This window comes from Falco biarmicus, chromosome 5 (genome assembly GCF_023638135.1).
Source record: "Falco biarmicus isolate bFalBia1 chromosome 5, bFalBia1.pri, whole genome shotgun sequence".
In the NCBI taxonomy this organism is placed as follows: domain Eukaryota; kingdom Metazoa; phylum Chordata; class Aves; order Falconiformes; family Falconidae; genus Falco; species Falco biarmicus.
Window position 1 is genome coordinate 74,837,143 of NC_079292.1, and position 15,945 is coordinate 74,853,087.

Consider the following 15,945-nt stretch of genomic DNA (forward strand, 5'->3'; position numbering starts at 1 on the left):
TCACAAACCATCCTGTGCAGATGGCTGTTGTTTCTCAGCATCCCTTGCAATTGATTCTGAGATTACCCAGTCTACTGTCTCTGTCAGGGGATGGCTAGAAGAATTTGACTAGAAATTGCAGGATAATGTTTCATACAAGTATACTGTCCAAATCACCTGTAACTCAACAACCTGGATGAGACATTGACAGATACAAGGCAGGATGCAGGAAAATACTAAACTATACCAACTTTTTTTTCAAAATGATTATATTTCCATATGCTCACCTGGGATGCACCCTGCTTTTTCAAAGAGACAATATGATATTTGTCAAGTTAAGTTAATTTTTGTTCATTTTAATAACAAAGTTACCCTTCAGATTACCTTCTAGTGGACTCTTTGTAATTGTGTGAAGACCCACCATTGTGGATCTCTTTAAAGGCAAGTGGCCCAGGAAGAAAAAGAGTGACTTGGGGAAAGGAGGTGCAAAGCAAATTCTGTGAACCTGATTCCCTAACTTTGGCTGACATCACACATCGCCAGCCTGCAGTCTGGTGCTATAGAGGACCACTGTGCCTGCATTGCACTAAACCATGGAGTATTTCTGTCTGAGAGCTAAAACTTCTGCAGCACTGGTACTATATTTTAATTTTTTTTTTAATTATGCATGTGCACCTGTTTTACAGCTCTCTTTCTTTACTGGATAATGGCCTTTGTCACCAAAACGATTAAGCTTGTAAGATACTGCCAGGATGGTGTACCTTTTTCTCAGTTGCGTTTCTGCATCACTGGAATTATGGTCATTCTGTATGGGCTGCTGATGGCTGTGGAGATCAACGTCATTCGAGTTAGGGTATGTGGTTTATTTATCAGAATCTGAAAAAATATCAGTAGTACCTTGGGGGAATGAAAATGGATATTTAGTCCCAGTAACTCTGGCTTGTGCCAAGTTCAGTCCCAAGGTTAGCTTAGCCATATATGTCTGGTTAATTCTATAGAAATCAGTGGGACCTGGCATCTCTTTAAAATGTATGTCCTTGATGTGTACCCTGGACTTGGTATGTATGTGTGCCAGTGTATATGTATACACACAGAGAGTGCATACATTTTTGTATAGATAGATACACATACATATTTGTGCAGGTAAGGGTGTATGTGTGTGTCTGTGTAACCTATATAGTATCTGCTATGTTAATGCAGATAAACTATATATGTAGGGAAAGTATAAGTTAACATATGTTCTTACCCATGATAATTTAACATGTAAGTATGTCCCAAGAATTATTTTTTGTTGTTCAGATAGAGATAACTGGTAGGTTACGGAGCTGTGTCCACGTCCCGTATTGCTCAGTTTCTTGACAGTTGTGTTGTCAAAATAGAAATGCTCCTATTTACATGCAAAAATATATTTAAATGCAATGTATAATTACCTTTAAATGCAAATTGTATTATTATTGTATTGTATTATACATAATTTTTACTAAAAATTACCATTAATAATAAAATTCCTGAGCACATGCTGTCTATTTTCCTCTCTCCAGAGGTATGTTTTTTTCATGAACCCTCAGAAAGTAAAGCCACCAGAGGATCTACAGGATCTGGGGGTGAGGTTTCTGCAGCCCTTTGTCAATTTGCTGTCAAAGGCAACTTACTGGTGGATGAATACTCTTATTATATCTGCTCACAAGAAACCTGTGGATCTGAAGGCGATTGGAAAGCTTCCAATTGCAATGAGAGCACTGACAAATTACGTTTGTCTCAAAGAAGCATATGAGGAACAAAAGGTAACTACAGATGTTCATGTCACTGTTTGGCCTTAGAAACTATAGCGTCGCTTTGAATTTTTTCTGCTTCTACAAAAGCCTAGTTTTAGGAATGTTTAACTTAGCACTGTCTGTTCCAAGGTGAAACTTGGCTTAGGAAGTTGCAATCTAATGGTTACTGGTTTTAAGTGAGAGAAGGGAGAGTTGCCAGCTCGAGAGCAACTGGAAACTAAACCCATAACACTGATCACTTGCTCGATCTCATTTTACAAGTGAAAGCTTTGTTTGAAACTCTGTTACTTATGACAGCATGTTAAATTAGAAGACATTCTGTCCATAGTTCCAGCTGGAATAACTCATCTTCACTTTTTTCTCCAGAAAGAGAAATAGCCAAAACCATACATCCAGAATAGCCAGAAAATCGGTGTCTTAACAGTGTTCTAGTCACCAGTCCATAAGGGCAGCTATGAAGGAAATTAACTCCATCCCAGCCAGACACAGTACAGAAAACATAGTTGGGCAAACTCATTGCATAGAGCAGGAGTTTCCAGAGAAACTTCTGGATGTATCTAGGCAAAACTGTGGTGTTTTATTTGTGCTTAAAGCTGGTGGTTTCTGCCAAAAAAAAGAAAGATTTTGTTTTGCAGAAAGGAGGAAGGATTCAAGTGCCTGCCTGTCTGATTTGTATGTACATGCCGATTCTCAAGCATAAACAGAGGCATTCATACAGGCATTCAGAGGCCACTTTGGAAAATGTAGCATGTAGGAAAAAAGCATATAAATCCTATTCCTGCACACACCAGATAAACATGTTTCCACACATTGTATGGTTTAGAACTGCAGTTCAAGGGGAATCTGTGAGAAGCAGCTCTGCTCCCAGCAGAGATGGAGCTAGAGACTCCTTTCTGTGCTCTCTGAAATGAAACCATAATCAATACAATCTGTTTTAATAGATTTAGGTTGATTCTCCTTCCTTATGTAGTTGATGCTCACAAAGTCTAGAGACTAGAGACCAAGACTCTGCTGCTTTAAGCAGAAAACTACTGAGTCATAGGAACTAAGCTTTTCACACCAAAGGAGAAGTGCATCCCTTAGGCCAGCTCCTTAAAGAAGCATTTGGTGCCTAAATCCTACTTAAAGAGACAAGAGTCTTAGGCACCTACATGCGCCGAGGATCTGAGTCCCTGTGCCATTCCTCATGACAGGCATCATGACTGGGAGCAAGCATTCTTCTGTAGCTCATTTACATCTGCAGATACCGTGTGTGTCTGCACAAATATGCGGTTCAGATGCCAAAAGGCAAGCTAAGTGTGCTATTGCTCATGTGCATGAATGCAAACTTTCAGTGTATAGCTTCCCTCAGTGTGCATCATGCACCTATGAAGACTTGCAGAAACGTACCCATGCAGCTATGTTTATAAAGCTGGCTTACAGCAGATATTTTGGTTTCTGTAGTTGTTTAAAGTCTTGAGATTACCACAGCCTCTAATAATCGAAAACAGGCTGTAACCCTAAAGTAAACTGATACTTCATAGATAAAGTTAAACCAGAAGGCTAAAGACAATCCAAAGAGACAGGCAGTGGAACTTGCTGCAGGTCACTTCCAGGGAGAAATGTGTTGGCCTGTGCACGGTTGGGTCAGAAAACAGCTATAGAATTAAGAAAATTCTTCAGGTTGAAGCATGGTCTGCAATCTGGAAGAGATGATATGTCACTGTCTCTGCTGCCAGACTGTATTTTACACTAATGTTCTGCAGCTGGTGAAGGGAGCCCCCTGGATTAACTGGGGTTACCCTGCCTGTGCCTGGAAATAGCCGATCTCAGCTGTGCTCCATGGCCCCACAGAAAGAAAGCTTCTGCCCCTTTCCAAAGCTGCCTTATCACGCCTTGATGAAAGACGCTGAACATGACCATGAATAATCTGTATTGTAAAATGCCTTTGAGATAGCTAATGTGACATTGTCTTGCTATCCTTTCTGCATGCTAAGAGAACTGAAACCAGCTAAGATTCTCTACCAAATAAAAGCATGAGGGAAATGAGTCAGGTTAAATTTTGCTGACCGTTTGCTCAAAATCACTGTTTACTAAACCTGTGTCCCAAGCATACAGAAGCATAAACTAGAAGCTCTGAGATTAACTTTTTATGGCTGCTATATTCTGCTAAAATAGCGTATTGCCACTTGCATAACCTGTGAACATAGTCTGTGAACATTGGGCTCAACCTTTTTTTTCCTTTAATGTCAGTGGACAGCTCCTGAAATACATACTCATCTATTTAGACAGAATTGTTCCAGCTCCTGCCATAGGAAGGCTTGCCCACTGACATGAGACCTAAGCTAACACTTCTCAGTTGACAAATCTGAATTTGCTGTTCTGTTCTGGGTTTTTTTACATTTTCAAATTTTCACCAATCAGTTCTTAGCATTATGAATACAAAATTATTTAGTTAAAAGTAATTTTTTTCAAAACATCAATTAAATTTTAATACTACTTTCTTGTATATAGAATTTTAAAACCAATTATCAGTATTTTTATTATAATATTAAGTATGAGACAATACAAGGCTAAATAACTGGTGATCAACATTCTAATTAGTTATTAGTCTGGTAATCACTTCATTTATTGGGGTCATTTATTATTTATATTATTTAAAGAGATATATGTTATTTATGGGTCATTTATTACTGGTTTTGTAGATAGTTTGTGTTTGGCAACGCAGCATAACACAGCATACCATAAGAAAACAACATGGCATATGTTCTTTCAAATTAGAAGATACTATAAAACTACAGTTAAAACAAGCTCTTTTGATAATTAATCTTACTTAAATATGCTGTTTGAGTTTTTTCCTTAACAAAGTTTTGCCAAAAAACCACATTGCAAGTGGCTTTCCATATCCCGTTATTTCCTGACATCAGTAAATATTCTAAAAGATGGACTTGCTATATGTTTTTGCTTTTCTGGAAAGTCTCGTATAGAAACAGAAATACCTCATCCTATAGTATTTTTGTCATACCTGTCTAAGAATCCTGGAGAAATTCTAATTGTAGATAGGAAGGTTGCTTCTGCAGAATAAGTAGTGATGCACATAGGGTTAGACTCGACCTTAAATTCATATGTTCTCTTTAATACACGGTCAAAGTTCCTACTACATTAATTGATATTTTTGCTGAAGAGAAAGAATTCTTTAATAAGATTAAGAAGCTAAAGTAGTCCTTAATGATATGCAATGAAACTCTCACAGCCAAATTTTGGCTCCAATGTACTATATGTGGGTAGTCCTTTCACATAACATCTACCCCTCAAAATTTGATCCTGCTTCTGATGTTGCTTGACTTTTGTTTTGGTTTCTGTACAAGCAATGTAGATGTTTCAAAGCACATACTAATGCATCATACATCACATATCCCCAAGCAGATTTAGTACATTGATATTACATTTGGTTTACCCCATCAACCTAAATCCCATGTAATTTGCCCTAAGGGTCAATAGAAAGCTTTTCTTTTGGGATGGGATAGCAAAAGCAACTTTTGAAGTCCAGGACCATTAGTTTCCTATACCTGCTGTTCACATGCCACTGTGGATCTTACCTGTTACGGCAAAGAGAGGAGGAAAGAAAGTGTGTTAGCTAGAAACCAGAGGGAAGAGCATTGCCCCTCAGCAGCAGGCTGACATGTCAGCTCCAGCACTAAGGGAACAGTCAGATTTCCATATTTACTGAGGCATACCTTACAGGTGGCTTGATTTACCAGCGAGTGCTGTCTCACTTGCCCTTATTTCAACTGTTGAGTGCCCATGGTAGAGAAAATTACAGTGATTTCAAAGGCAGGTGACAAAGGCAAAGAAAACCTAAGCAAGTGCCATAGGTGAGAACAGCAGTCCAGCCTGGCTGATTAACACAACAACAAATGCTACTGACCATTCTAACAAAAATAATCCTTGCAAATTTAAACGAACACTGAGATGCACAGTTGTGTAAACTGATTAAGCTCATACTTGTATTGATGCAACTGTCACCTGTCTTCAGTACAGCTCCTCTCCTTTTCTTTAACTGGGTAATTTTTAACATTATGTTTTAAGATGTTTCTTCTCACCTTCTAGAAGGAAAGTATGTCCTTCCAACCCCCCATGCCCAGGAGGAGAATCTCGTGGCTTCAGGTGGCTTCCCAAACCACAGAGGCTTAAAGGGACTGGGAAAAGGCAGGAAATAATCATTTTGTAATAACATTTTTCTGATGCAGAAAGCCCAGACAGAGCTTTTTATTTAATTCTTATGACACTGGCCAAACTTTCAGTTGTGGATTTTCTGAAACATCAGTAGTCATCAGAGAGCTATAATGAGTGGTGATTGACAGATCATCCTTCAGCACCTAAATAGAGGATAGGGTTGGCACATACAACGTGCCATACTGCAAGCCCATAACACTGGGCCTCAAGAACTGTTCTGGAAAAAAGCTTAAGACTGGAAGAAAAATCTGTTCTTCTTTCTCCTCCCTCCTCATTAGATACTTTAGCTAATTTAAAGTCCCGATCAAAAAAGAAGAAAAAATGGCATTTAGCAATAGACATTATTAGGTAATTTAATTTAATTTAATATTTTTGCCAATGAAAAGTAAATAGATTTCATGTAGTGATGACAATTACGTCAATTGTAGTAGTAGTGAAAATGGCTATTAAAATAGTAAAATCTTTTTAAAGAAATAAGGATTTGTCATTGCCATTTACCAAATTCACCCTTAACTGAATGCCCAGAATAGTATGTGCAACTTTTTCCAGAAGATGGTTGATGTGTTTTCCTAATAAGTTAGCCAAGCTCCCATCAAACCGTTAAATGCGGGTTGTTGGTTTGAGGAGGACAGCAGTGGCTCATGCAGTGCATTCTGGCTCAAAACCCAGTAGACAATGAATTCAGAGCCTTCTGCCTGGGAAGGTCACGTGAGGCCCTCCTGCTCTTCCTCTCCTCAGAAGAAGCAGTTTCATTCTCAACACTTTCGGAAATGTTAGCTCTAAATTGTCCCCATGCTTCTTATTTCTCTGTACCAAGCTTCTTGGCATTGGGTATGACCAGCCTGGCCTGAACTCTAGAAGCCAGCACGCAGCTCTCTGGCCCTCCTGTACACTTGTACATTTTTGGCACCATGCAGATATTCTGTCCCACAGTTGAAGTGGCATAAAAGGAAAAGGCGAGAAAAGAAGAAAAAAGACCTGAGGCAGCCAGGCAGAGCACAGCACACTTGCTTTTCTCTGGTTAATTTGCTGGGGCAGGGCATTGTTATTACTGGGCTATACTTAAAATGTCTGTGAACACTCAAGAGGGCTTGGCTTGGGTTACAATTTACAGGCATCTGTGCTACTTGAAAATTGACAGATGCTTTTTTAAAGTGTCAAAAGCTGCTGCCTGAAGTGCAAGGAAGCACTCTGCAGACCATGGATCTGTTCACTAAAACCCTTTCTTCTTTAGATTGAAAGGACCTCAGAAATACCAGAACTCCTCTGACTAGATAAAGAGATAGCTGCTGGCTGGTGGTTTAGGGCGAGAGTTCTGATACTGCATACATTCACAGAACTGAAGGCTAGAAAGGACCCTTATTTGATTTAATCTTACCTCCCAACATAGCCTGTTACTTTCATCTTTTTGAGCACAGTAATTAGAGATCAGCTGAAGTGTGTCTTCCTGGGAGGCTTCCAAGAGAGAGAAAAAAAAAAATCCAGATAAGTTTAAATGATGTTGTTGTAGGTGTCTGTCCATGTTTATTCCTTCAAGCCCTTTCTCACATCAGAAGCCTTTACTGGATCAAGTGGTTTCACAGCTACTGTGAAAGCCGAGATTACCCCTTTGAGCAAGGGGTTGAAAGGCCAGACCTTTTCCTGAGTGCACATGTGACAAGGAGCTATGGCTACGTGCCAGTGCGATTAATCGTGTTTGCATTCCTGCATTCACAGGTTCAGGAAAGTGGTAGGATTTAGAGGTGAGAAACCACAGCTACCAAGTGGAGGCAGGATTTGAATTTGCTGTGAAGAATGGCTGAAAACTGTTGATATCTACAACATGTTTGCTACCTCACCTAGTCCAAAACACCCTTCAGGAACCATTTGGGCATCCAGACAGAAATGAAATGGAAGTTGCTATGTAAAGCCAGGGAGGCTTCTTCTTGTTGCGTTGATACCTGTTTCTCTGTTTTCCAGAAAAAGGTAGCAGACCAGCCCAATCGGAGTCCCTCCATATGGTTAGCCATGTACAGTGCTTTTGGCCGACCAATTCTTCTCAGCAGCACGTTCCGTTACTTGGCTGACTTGCTGGGTTTTGCTGGGCCATTATGCATTTCTGGCATTGTCCAGGGCTTCCAGAATACAACCAACAATACAAATACGACAGAAAAGGTAACCTGACAACATGGATTGAAAGACTTTGGTAGTAGTTCTAGATTCCTACCAGGTATTGAATATGTCTGGCTGCATGCTTTTATACATCTATGACCATCTTTGTATTATTTCTTTGTTTCTTTCAAGCAAATTATTTTTTTTGTGAATGACAGTCAAGTTATAAACCTAAGTAGTGGAAGTCTTTGGTATGAATGTGACACAGGTAGCGGAGGCTTCCCACAGTTGCCCAGCTGTCTGCCTCTTGGTGGAGTCATCCCAGCAGTTCTGGGGAGAAGGAATAGCTTTTCTGCTCCTATGCAGCTATGCCTCTTCAGTTCAGGCAGGACACCCGCTGGTGGTGCCTCAATGATGCATCCAGCAAGGGTGAGTCTAGGAATTTTGCTTAATTTCTGTCCATCTGTCCATTTGTAGTCCACTGACAGGCTTGAGCTTTCTGAAATCTGTTTTCCACTGGGAAACCAAGAGTAGTCACTCCCTACTTGTGACTGATTATACTACTTGTTGCTGTGATGAAATGCATTGGCTCATGTGAGAAGTTGAGAAGCATCCACTTTATTCAATGGCATTCTTGATACTAGAAATGCACAAAAGATACTAGTTCACAGATCATTTCAAGTTTCACCAAGACTGAACTTTTGGAGATCACCTCTAAGCACTGAGCAAGCCTCTGATACAGAACATTTTCTATCATAAGTAAAAGGATTTATTAGTAACTAGTGAAAACATACAAATTATTTTACTAGCTGACAGCAAAGAAAATATGATGAAGAAATTTTCCTGCTTCTGTCTTCTACAGAAACATCTCCATACACTTTATGCAGTAAATGTTTTGTACTTGAATGAGCAGATAGGTATGTAATGGAATAACGTATTCCCCTCCAGATAAAGCATTTGACTGTCATCACTATCCAAATATCATCTTCTTGGCTGCTTACTCCCGACATTCATTTTCTTGACTGAATTTGGCTTTAGACTCTCATTCAGCCATTGTACTGAAGGAGAGTTTAATTGTGCAGCTTATCAAATAAAGCTCTTTATCATCCTTGAACCTCCATGTGTTGGATTTGAACCACGGAGTTAAAAGGCAAAGTGCATATTTTGCCTTCAAAAATGGGTGTTTTTTTCCATTTTGAGCAAACAAGGTATTTAAGCTTGAAAATGTTCATTTCTGGATCTCAGATTTAGGAATATGTACCATGTCTACTTCCTTTATTTTTTTGTACAATTCAGTGTAGTGGTTTTAGTTCTGGGGTTTTTTTAATTTTAATCAACACTGGCTAAAGGGAAGATTAAAATAATTGGAGAACTTGAAACCACTCCAAGGGCCTGGCCTGGTGACAGTCACTGTTTCTCTTGGATACATTTCAGAATGCATTTCTTTTAATTTATGGATTTTGATAAACTTTCTCTTGGTTGTTCTTGGTATTATGCATTTCTCCTTTAGATTCTCTCTAGTTTAAATTAATGTGAATTAATATAAATGTATCCTTATTCCCCCATAATTTCTGAGAACTCTAGATACATTGATAAAGGTACCTACAAATATTATTTTATTATTGATATCCCCACTATGTAAACATGGGGAAGTTAGATGTGGCAGAACATTAAGAGAAGAGTTTTCAAATATAGTTATCTAACCAGCCATGCACTTAAGGAATCCTCGTTTCAAGGAGTCTTGGGCTGGTTGAGCCACTTAGTCCTATTATTTCAGTGGTATTTAGGTGTCTTACAGACATTGAGGCTTTTCAAAACACTGTTGGGTGCTTACACACACATTTTGGGTGTCAGCTGCCTGTGGCAGAGGGGGTGTGTGTAGTGGAGAGGCTGGGATCACTACAGTGAGGTGAGCCTGGAGGTTGGAGCACCTCTCTCCTGCCTACAGTCTCACAGTGGGTGACAGAAATCCAGAGTGATGAAGGAATCTTCAAGAGGCTAGGCACATGGTTTACTTTCCAGTATTTCCCAAACCTTTCATCTCAGAAGCAGGCTGGGTATTTCAGTAGAACAGGCTTTTTCCTTTTTTTTTTTTTTTTTTTTTTTTCCTTGTAAGAATTCCAGTACATCCTGCTTCCAGCTGGATCGGAAATACCGAAGGAACATCCTTCCTTGCGGTATTTTGGTACATTTGTTCCCTTTTCTGCCTGAAACAGAGCAGAACAGTGAACATAAAAACTAGAAAGTGAAAACAAGTAAGTGATTTAAATAAGATTTTTTTCCCCATTGAGGCATTTCAACCTCATTTTGTGGGGAACACTGGCATATATACTCATATTTTATTCAGAATTCACAGGTATCATAGACTATATTTCTGGAGGGAATTTTTTCCGTAACATGCAAATGCAACATAAGTAACTAATCCTATAGAATAAAGGATATTTTCTTGCAGTTTCTTTGTGGCGCAGGTTGAATGAGCTTTATTTTCTACTGAGTAGCATTTCTTTCCTACAAATCACCAGAATTCAATGGAGAAACTAAAGATAAGGAGTCACGTTGATCTCATTGTCCCTGTTCTGCTAAAACCAATCCATTTTAGAACTGCTAAAAGTTAAGATCCTTAGTCTTTGGAACATGAATGGAGTATTCAATTTGTATCCAAATTATTTTGGTAACATAAGGCAGTGAGAAATCTAATTTCTATTACTTTCCCATAATACCATCAATAATTTTTATTCTAATTCAATGACTGGATTTTCTTGTTTCCAGTGTCTCAAGAACGTACAATCACTCCTATGGCACTTTCATAATTCTTTCCTTTCTTTCCAGGTGAAGGATCCATCAAATTCATATCTTTCCTCAGAGGAATTCCTCAGGAATGTTTATGTTCTGGCAGTTCTTCTCTTCCTGGCCCTTATCTTGCAGAGGACATTCCTGCAGGCATCCTACTATGTGACTACAGAAACAGGCATCAACCTGCGAGGTGCTTTACTGGTGAGCAAAGATGTTCCCATGGTTTGCCAAGAAATTCACTAATAATAACTTGAGCTTTGTACTTTCATTTGTCTTGTTCTTTATCTGAAGACTCAGTTAACAATTGTTCGAGAGAAGATATGCACTGTATTTTTATACAGAAAACTGGAAAAAGTGGTATCACTGACATAGCCAAACTAATGGCAGCAATTCCTTTTGCTAAAAACTAAACCCATCATACTAACATGTAGAAGTTTAACACTCACTCTGTGCCTATAAGAACATACCTTTGCAGATGATGTTTAGTATATGAAGATAAGCAGTGTCAGTTTTGCTCTGCATCTGCTTTGTTCGTTTGCTTCTGCTGGTTACTTCTGCTGACTGTGAACAGAGTCATCTGCAGCGTATCTTTGGCCGAGCTATGTTTTACGGGAACATTGCCAATGTATTGTGAGTGGTGATTCTGAATACTTATGCCCTTTTGCACAGAGTGCCGTGGGATGGGACAGGAGTCATTCGTCTGCAAAACTGTCGCTAAACCCAGCATCCATTAACCCTCTGTGAAAGTCATGTTTATGAACTGGAGCCAGCAGCTCCAGCTCAGAATGTGGGTGGGTTGTAGCAGGGATCTCCACAGACCAGACTCCACAGACAGCAGCAGCACTGTGTGCAAAACGGAAGCTGGAACGGATGCTTTGCCGGGTGTAACTAACCATAGGAGTACCATCTTGGTGTGGAAGCTTCTTTTTTTTGTGCACACTGTGATTGATGTAGCTCTTTCAAACATTTTCTGCCTTCTCCCAGGATAGAAGGTACACACTATCTGTGAAGAAAGAATACCTGATTATTTCCTTGTGCTTTTGTGACTCCCACTTGCCAAAATGGGAACTCTTAGGACCATATGGAGCTGATGTAATTCGCCATGGTCTGTAGGCATTTCTGAGTAATTCTACAGGATCTACCCTGCACATGGACAAAACAGAGCAAAGAGCACAGAATTATTTTAAAAACTTCCTTCAAGCTGCAGTGTTTGATATTTGGTTATAACTGTGACTGGGCTCACAATATTTGTCTTTAAAATTGTGGTAGATACAAGCCCTGACTAATTTTAAACACTGTTAAGTTCCTACAGATTTTATGGAAATAGGTGGCCAGGTAAAGGAGAGAAAACCAAAGGAATACATACCACCCTGCTCAAAACTTCATAGCATGAGTTTAACTACTTTATCAGAAACAAGGGTCTCTTTGACAGACAGTGTCACAAAAAAGCAGGCTCACCAAATGTCTGTTAAAAAAAGATCTTTGCCCAGTCTCCTGAATTTTGACGTTTTGTTGTCATTTTGTTCTGTTTTAGGTCTGCATTAAGCAACAAACCTTTTAAGAGGAATTGGAGTTTTTTAAAGTCAGTTCTCTCTTTTGTGCTTTCTCTCACTCTGTCTCCATCTCTCTCTCTATGTCAGGTGAGAGACTGGGAGAAGGGCTATCTTAAGTAAAGACTGATACCACAGTTTGAAACGTCCTGCTGCTGCTGTTGTTTTGTAATTATATCATTTTCATATTTTCCATTTTATTCCTTTCCTACAGGCAATGATATATAATAAGATCCTGAGGCTTTCTACATCCAACTTGTCCATGGGAGAGATGACGCTGGGACAAATCAATAACTTGGTTGCCATAGAAACAAATCAATTAATGTGGTTCTTGTTCCTGTGCCCCAATCTGTGGGCAATGCCTGTTCAGGTAGAGCATCAAAGTAAGGGCCTGATTTCAGTGATCCTCCAAGCTGGTTGAAAAGAGTATATGTCTGTGAGACTACTACCAAATCCAGAGGGGAACTTGGACTTCACACTCATTTTCCAGAAGACTAACAAGCAGAAACATGGCCCATCATCTCCTCTGAAGGCGGGGAGGTTGTGTCTCCGAGGGCCGGTAAAGAGAGAGGATTTTTTTGAGCAGAATTTCCATGTCATGGATGTGTTCTGTGACTTTAAGAATGATGACCTGTCATCCTCTCCCTGCTCATATTTCTTCCACTACTGGCACAAGTCATTACTTTTATTTCTGCCACAGGGCAGCAGCACAGGCATCTGACCAGCGCTAAGTATTGCATTTGCAGCGTGCACTCCTAACTGTGTTTTGCGGCAGGAGCAAAAGGCAATTGAATCCTGCTCCGTGACTGACAGCAGCACCGACAGTGCGCTGCATGAAATGCTCAGAGAGGCTCTCATCTAAACAATCTTAGTTACTGTAAACATCTGGTTCTTAGCAAGGCTGGGAAAGTTCTGTAAGAACGAAAGGTAAAAATTATTAGCCTGAAGGAAACCTTCAAAAATGCTGTATGACTTAATGACCTAAGCCATGCTGATTTTCCAAGACACTTGGACTCCTGTAGCACCTTCAGAATTTTAGCTTGGAGTGGGATTGGCCTGGTCCTTTCCTATGGGTAATCTCACTGACATTAAACAACTTTAAAAAGGCACAAAACCTACTGTTCTAGCAGATTTGTTTTGCTGAAATTCCTGGAACTGTATCAGTAATCTTTGATAATAATTAACAATATTACTACTACTAATGGATCAGGTAGCATTTAGAGAGTCATAAAATAATTTATGGAGAAAAAGACAAAAAAGTTTACTTGGTAACAGAAATTAGAAATAATACAGACAGTTTCATTTTAAGTCATTGTTTCACATCCAGGTTAATTTGAAAGTGTTGCTGTTAATACTTCAAATGTTATTAAATGAACAGCTAATCTGATTGCTGTGGCTGGTGGATAATTATATGTAGCCTAAATTCACCATCATTTGTCTCTAATAAAGTCTTTGTCCCACCCACTGTAGAAATGTAATGGCCTTCCTCACCACTACTGTAAAAGGCTGGTTTGAGGAAGCTTCTGATTTTGCTGATCCCTGTAGTTCACCTTCAGACAATCAGGAGACAGGGAACACGAGTAGCTTGACCATAGCTTTGACTGGGAATGAGCATAGCATCACCCATGAATTTGTATCTGATGAGTGCACTTGGTGAGTAAGCATCTGTTGCCAAGGATGTAACAGGGCTCCTTCTGCTCTTAAGCTCTTAATCATAGCAATTACCTTACACTTTTGCTCCAACAGTAAAATCGAAAGGCAAATACTATTTACTTCTCAAAATATTATGCAGCTGGTATCAATGACACTGGTTTTGTGGTAATATATCTTTCTGTGGTAATAAGCTCAATTGGCTGGTTTTTGGAAAAGAGAGGGAAGAAACTAACCTTTGGTACCTATGAGTTGGATTATAACTATACCACTGTGGGAAAGGTGATAGTACTGTCCTGTCTTGCCTTATACAAAGGAGTTGAGCTTCAAGGGATGTTCCAAGAAACAGTAATTGTCAAGGCTGCCCCCTCCTCGAGCAGAACAGCTAGTAGCAAATACCAAACTTATATCCATCCAGTATGATCATTTATAGCCATATCCTCTGAAGATCGGGGTGAATCTTAGAAAATATATTGTGTATCCACCAATTATGGCCTGCTATCAGGGCAAAAATTCATTGCAGGTTCAGGCACCCAGTAAGGACTTCAGTTTATGCAAGTATAAATGGCTACCTGTAACCTTGTATTAGTCTGCTAAGAAAATGGCATCTAGGTATGCTAACTTACATTACAGAAGCCTGACAAGCTAAATAATCCTGTCAAAATGTTGAACTCCACTTATTTCTGATATTGTATAATAAGAAGGCAGATTTAAAGACAGAACTGACTTGTTTAAAAGATAACAAAAATATAAAGTAGGGAACCTGTTCTGTGTGCCCTATTATCCCTGAGGACATCTCTGTACCATAAAGTGGAGCTTTTAAATAAAAATACTTATGTAGTAGAGCTTGTACTAACTCAGGACCCAGAATCATGGTAGTTGCATCAGAGCCATTCCCAGGTAAACCTCTGTGGGAAGTGTTCCCAAAGACTTTGTAGGGCTAAGGTAGCATCTTGGTATTTTCCTACAGAGCTACATGATACTGATGCACAAGCTCAGGTTGTGTCACTCCCAGCGCATCTGCTTCATACTTTAGTGCCTTTTAGACATGCCTCTCCCTGCAGTTGCAAGAGGACCACTACAACAGAATGCAACTTGAGTCACAACAGTCCTAAGACCCTTGAATACTTCCAGAGTGATGTAAGGAGCTCCAGTGTAAATAATACTTGAGGCCAGTGATTCTGTAAAAAGCTCTGGGGCAAGCACCATCATTTTAGTGCTCCGTTAGTTCTGTGGAAACCTCATTTGGACTTATGACTGCCACGCAGTAACACAAACTATGTAGTTAATGTCAAAAATAAAGGCTTCTGGGTTCATTTCCCACACTTGACTAAACATGACCTTCTGAAAGTCCAGGCTCAGCTGATTCTACGAACCATTTAACTGTTTATTGGAAGAACAAGTTGTTTTCTTTTTTCTTGCTATCATTCTGGCATATTCAAATCTCCTTTTTTTTCAATGTCACTTTTTTCTTTATAGATAATAATGGGTGTGATCCTACTCTATAATTTGCTCGGAGTGAGTGCCTTGGTCGGTGCGGCTGTCATTGTACTGTTAGCTCCAATACAGTACTTCATAGCTACCAAGTTGGCTGAGGCTCAGAAGAGCACTCTTGTAAGTAAATTATTTCAGTGACATTTGTGATTCAGAAATGAGAACAGGGAACCAGGTGTTCTGGATTCTGTTCCTATTGTTAGTGAATATTCATTGTGGAGGTTTGGGTGAGCCATCCCTTAATTCCGTCATCCCTCCCTTTCTGTTTTCCTGTGGGTCAGTATCTCTTCCTTCCTGACATTTGTCAGACAAGAATCTGAAAAAAGTATGTGCGCTGTGACCTGTCTTCTCTGCAGAGTATTTTTCACCCAACCAGCACAGTTTCATCTGAATTCAGT

General features: G+C 39.5%; 1 protein-coding gene across 7 annotated transcripts in view; it reads left to right on the plus strand.

Moving 5' to 3' along the window:
- Positions 1–15,945, plus strand: part of ABCC9 (ATP binding cassette subfamily C member 9) — a 74,482-nt gene that overhangs the window by 11,692 nt on the left and 46,845 nt on the right. For all 7 annotated transcript variants that reach the window (XM_056340613.1, XM_056340617.1, XM_056340618.1 and 4 more), the window contains 6 exons: positions 666–832; positions 1,521–1,763; positions 7,929–8,123; positions 10,890–11,054; positions 12,618–12,773; positions 15,533–15,667. In XM_056340613.1, coding sequence (XP_056196588.1) covers positions 666–832; positions 1,521–1,763; positions 7,929–8,123; positions 10,890–11,054; positions 12,618–12,773; positions 15,533–15,667 — 1,061 coding nt within the window. The remainder of the gene's footprint in view (positions 1–665; positions 833–1,520; positions 1,764–7,928; positions 8,124–10,889; positions 11,055–12,617; positions 12,774–15,532; positions 15,668–15,945) is intronic.